Source organism: Amphiura filiformis, chromosome 10 (genome assembly GCF_039555335.1).
Source record: "Amphiura filiformis chromosome 10, Afil_fr2py, whole genome shotgun sequence".
Lineage (NCBI taxonomy): Eukaryota > Metazoa > Echinodermata > Ophiuroidea > Amphilepidida > Amphiuridae > Amphiura > Amphiura filiformis.
The window spans coordinates 26,621,501-26,626,832 of NC_092637.1; the positions used below are offsets into that span (position 1 = coordinate 26,621,501).

Below are 5,332 nucleotides of genomic sequence, written 5' to 3' on the forward strand. Positions count from 1 at the left end.
CGGGTTCGAACCCTGGCAGTGTCTAGTACGCTCTCGTGGAAAAATTGAGTTAGCTTGAAATTCCCCTGGACAAGGAACTCACTGCTAATTTGTCTCGTTGTAACCCGTACGAAACTCGGGGAGCTGATCCTGGTTGCGATGGTTATTTGTGGAATGTCTAGGGTGTGCGCTCTTGAAACAGCAAAGTCCCTGAAATGCTGTTAAATGGTTTGTGGAATGATGTGGGCCGTAGTGGTCAGCGACAACCTGTAAAGTGTGCTGAGGCTTGTGGATCAACGTCTAGGCGTTGTGCCTGTGCGTATAGCGCACTATAAATCACTGCGCTTTCTTTACATGACATAGTCTCCATAACATTTACCTGGTAAAAAATCTCTCAATTTTAAACTTGAGCGATGTGTCAGCGTTACCCAGTTCAAATAATGCACGTGGTTGCAAATACTTCATTAGTCGTGAATAGAGACTTCTGTCCACTTTTGCAGACGTCTCAAAAACCTCGATTCCAAGCGAAGAACCAAACTTAACCACATCATCATACGTTATATCTCGATATGCATTCAGGTCTGTTTTACTCCCAATAAAAAGGACATTTGCTCCTGGACGCTTATGTCTAATTTCTTTTAAGATACTACAAATCTCTTGAAAGGATCTATACTCATCGATGGCGTAAACAAGGATAAAGACATCAGCAAGAGCAAAAAGGAACTCTCTCATCGGTGGAGATTGGTAGAATCCAGGAGTGTCGTAAAAATCAAAGGCAATTGATTTCTTACCGACGGTTTTTTCTAGTCGATAGACGCAGCTGCCCGGCTTATATGCAGCTGGTTCTAAAGTAGGCAGATATGCTGGGTAGTAATCGTCAACCAGTAGACGCGTTAGCAATGATGTCTTGCCGGCTCTAGCTGCGCCCATGAGGACTACTTTGACTATATGAGCGTCTGTAAATGTCGTGAGTGACGCATCGGTATTTTTACGCATCCTTGGCATTCGTAAAAATGACATGTTTATTTTATATCTTTAGCCTACTGACCATCAGAACTGGGTATCATGCAAAGAGTAACTGTTCAATTGAAGTAGGCCTACTTCGCTTGAATGTAAGAGTTGCGTCCTGAACTATAGCAAATAGCGAAGATTGTTCAAGTTAACGTCAATTTTTGTTTGTCCATAAAACATCTTATAAGGCGGCCAAAATAGCTGGAAAGTTATCCTATTCCATCCAACTAAAGTTCTATCAATGTTGGCGCTTCACAAAACACTGTTTTCCTCAGAAGATTTGGCAGGCAAGTTGCTGATGTAGGCCTACAATAGTTGTTTCTGACATCAGAAGAGCTTATTTTCTCTGCTATTTCAAGATCACAAACTCAAACTGTTCATTCAGCGAAGGTAAGTGGAAGAATGTGACATGGCTCATTATTGACACAGGTTTATATAGACCCGTGATGGAATGGACGGTTTCTAGCAAGGAAGACTTATCGCTGCTATGTACGAGTAGGCCTATGGCTTCTTGCCCCACTTAAGGTTATTAATTATTTTAAACTGTTGTGATTTGGTAGTTCACAGCATCTTACGAATGGTAGTGCGCTTTGGCAAAAACTGCATTGCTCAATTCATAGCTAGCGTGTAGAAGAATTAAAATACCACAGATATACTTTTATAGGTGCTGCGGTTTTTGAGTTACGTTGTAAAGAGGGCTGAAACAACAACACTATTGTAAAACGTACATAACTCATAACTCATTAACAACAATAAATTAAGCAAGTTTGCAAAGTATATAAGATTTGTAGAATGAACTTTTGCAAAACATCAAGGTGTTAATTTTCAATAATATATTGATCTAGATATTGAAAATCGATTTTTAGGTTGCTTCGACCAACAATACCTCGTCTACCCTTAACTTGAAGGCTACTATATATAGTACAGGGCGCTGTGGGTTTGACAGAAATGATTAAAAAATTTGATTGGTTTCCATTTGCCTCATGTGGCTCACACGATGTTGTAATGTATTATAAATGGTTTCTCTCATGACAATGAATTAAAAAAAGGCAATTGTCATATTTTTCTACGGTGCTTACTGCTTAGTAGGGTCCATTTCACATGTCAAAAAGTTAATACACATACCTCAACATTTTAAAATGCTCCGATTTCATCGAAACTGGTCTCAAATTACTCACCTTAATATAGAACATCTGGAACGTATACTTAAGAGTGGGGGGGGTCATAATTTTTTTGTTGCCGAAATAGGGGAGGGGTCGCAATTTTATTGACGCAGACTTTTTATAAATTTGGGACCCCCTTCCGAAGAAAATGCCAGCCCCCTAAGGCAGTCAAGTTAGCGCTGTTGAAAGGGCAACAGACGTCAGTGCGAGAGGTCCCAAGTAGCTAGAAATTGTGCTCGTGAAAATAGCTGTGCTAGCTTGAAATTTCCCTCGGGGAGCTTATCCTGGTTGCGATGGTTATGTGGGTAGACTCGGATACTGCGTCTATAAAGTGTGTCTTGGTCCACTGTGGTTAGCGTAAAACTGTAAAGTAGGCCGATGCAGAGGCAGTGGCATCATCGCTTATTATAAATCTCGAAATTTATTTATTTCAATGTTCAGTTCCTTAAGCTTTCAGAAGAGAATGTTATTTCGTGACCCACCAAAAATGGGCTGTAATGTCGGCATTTTCACTTCTTAAGATATTGAACAGGCAACGTTTCTTCAAACCAAGCTTTGCTTTGATATATTACATAAAATTATTGTTTGAGTGCAAAGTGGCCACGAGTTTTCGCATACATATTGAAATATTGCTCATAACCCGTTATTTTTAGAATGGTGCATGGCGCGTATTAAAATTAGCAAAATGATAAACGTAATATACTTCCATTTTACTTGTACTACATACGAGGGGGTATCAAAAAGTTCTAAGCCTCACCTAGAAGGCATAGCAGCATCTCCAAATTTACATTGTAATTCAAAAGTATGTTGCCTTTAATATAAGGTTATACACCGATATTCATATATCTGTCATTTATTATTTTCAAGCGAGGTCCTTTGAAAGTCTTCAGATTCAGCAAAGATCCGAAAATGGATAAACAAGAAGCTTGTGCAGTGATTAAATATCTTCATAAAAAGGGCATGGCACCCAAGTTCATCCATGAAGACATGGTCAGCACACGTAGTGATACCCCTCCTAGCTATTACACCATAAAGAAATAGGCTGCTGAATTCAAGAGAGGGAGGGAGAGCTTGGAAGATGATCCAAGGTCCGGAAGCCCAATGTCTTCGACAACAGCAGATCAAGTGGACGCCATTCACCGGATGGTGCTGGAGGACAGACGCTTGACAAACCAACAAATAGCTGACAAGATGGGTAGTAGTTGAGTATACGGTTCAGTGCAAAGTGTTTTGACTGACACCTTAGGCATGAGCAAGCTGTCCGCAAGATGGGTGCCGAGAATGCAGACGTCAGATCAGAAACTTGCCAGGCATGACATTTCGAAGGAACTTTTGGCGCGTTTTCAGACTGATCCAGATAATTTGTACTCCAGAATTGTCACCCAGGATGAAACATGGGTTCGTCACTTTGAACCAGAATCAAAAAATCAAAGCAAGCAGTGGAAGCATCATGGATCTCCACCTCCAAGGAAGTTCAAGCAAGTGTCTTCTGCTGGAACGGTCATGGCCTCTGTTTTTTGGGATAGCAAGTGTGTCATTACCTTCAAAGAGGTGAAACCATCACTGGAGAGTACTACGCGTCCGAACTGCAGCAGCTAAAATAAGCCATTAAAGAAAAACGCAGAGGAAAGTTGTGGGCTGTGGACCTCCTGCTGCAGGACAATGCCCCTGCCCATAGAGCGCAAGTTGCAGTGCATGGCTGAAGCTGCCAAGTGTGGCTTTGAATTGTTGCCACACCCAACTTATTCACCAGGTCTGGCACCATTTGACTTCTACCTGTTTCCAAAACTCAAATCTGAAATTCGTGGACGCCATTATGAGTCAGATAATGATGTCATTGAGGCCGTGGAGTCCTACTTGGAGGTCCAAAATTAAGCTGTCTTCCATGAGGGCTTCTGAATGCTGGAACACCGTTGGACAAAGTGCATTGAGGTCAGGGGGGACTATGTTGTCAAATATTTTGGAACCATGAGTCTACTAACAAGCCTTCTTGTTGAGGCTTAGAACTTTTTGATATCCCCTCGTATTAAGTCTCAGCTAGATAGTCCTTATAATTGGGAGTATGTAATTAAATCCAGTGGCCTCGCTTTCAGTTTTCTGCTCCGCTAAATTGGAGTTAGCAGAGCCAAACGCCGCCAACAGCGACGAAGCGGTCAATTACGGAAATTGTCTATACCATTTAATTATATAGCTTATAGTGCTTCAGCAAGGATTTTAATTTACCTTTCCAAATGCAATCATGTCTTCAGATTGAAAACATTAACTGTTTTCCTAATGATGTCCTACATATTAATCAAAAACATGTAGCGAGGTGAGCTACTGTAAGACTTCCGTAACCTTCTAAGAACTCATTAATTTTTTTATTATAGGCCTATTGGTTGTTTACAATAGTTTTTACCTTATTTTTTAAGTATGTAGTGCTTCAAAAAGGACTCAACTCACCTAATTTGTTTTTATAATATGGAAACATAATTTCCCTGCAATGTCAATATTAATTGCAAGGTATTTTGATCACGTTCAGCACAACATTAATTTGTTTGGATTAAAAAAAATGTTATCCCGTTTTGCAAAAACAAACATAACTAAATCCTAATCATTTATAGTTCTAACTGGCAAGAAAGTCAAATTTTAATATTTGATACATTTTCGGAAATAAGGGCCAAAAATGTGTTTGGTATTATACGCGCTGTACCAATAATTGAGCTAGTATTGGCAGTAACACGATATGTTGGCGATAATTTAGACCATATTAATGTATCATCAAAAGTAAGGCCGTGTAAAATTAATATTTTGGTTCTCGTCCCCTCCCTCCTCAATTTCTGGGATTTGTCAGATTTTTTTATTTTTTTAGATTTTTCAATTTTTTAAGACTTTGGAATGATTTATGAAATCTTCATACATATAAATAAGTTTATTAGAGAACAAGCATCACTTCCAAGTCTTTTTTTTTTTTTTTAGAGGATTTATCCCTCAAAAAATAACATTTAAAAAAAAAAAAAAAAAAGGCCTCATCGTTTCCTCGAGAACTGTAAAAAAAGACAGAAAAATACTGATAATGCTAATTGTAAAAAAAAAAAAAAAAAAAAACCTCCCTCCCTCATCAATTCATGAAAATCCTCTGGACGAGAACCAAAACATTAATTTTATACGGCCTAAAGAAAAAGAAGCAAAACATAGCA

At 39.1% G+C, this 5,332-nt stretch overlaps 1 protein-coding gene across 1 annotated transcript; it reads right to left on the minus strand.

Moving 5' to 3' along the window:
- Positions 1–354: 354 nt before the first annotated feature.
- On the minus strand, positions 355–999 carry LOC140161769 (uncharacterized). Its single transcript, XM_072185067.1, has one exon. The coding sequence runs from the start codon at positions 997–999 to the stop codon at positions 355–357; it is 645 nt and encodes a 214-aa protein (XP_072041168.1).
- Between the last annotated feature and the right edge of the window lie 4,333 nt (positions 1,000–5,332).

What these genes read in the sequence shown, in the direction of transcription:
- LOC140161769 (XM_072185067.1), bottom strand. Translation starts at nt 999, where the DNA reads ATGTCATTTTTACGAATGCCAAGGATGCGTAAAAATACCGATGCGTCA.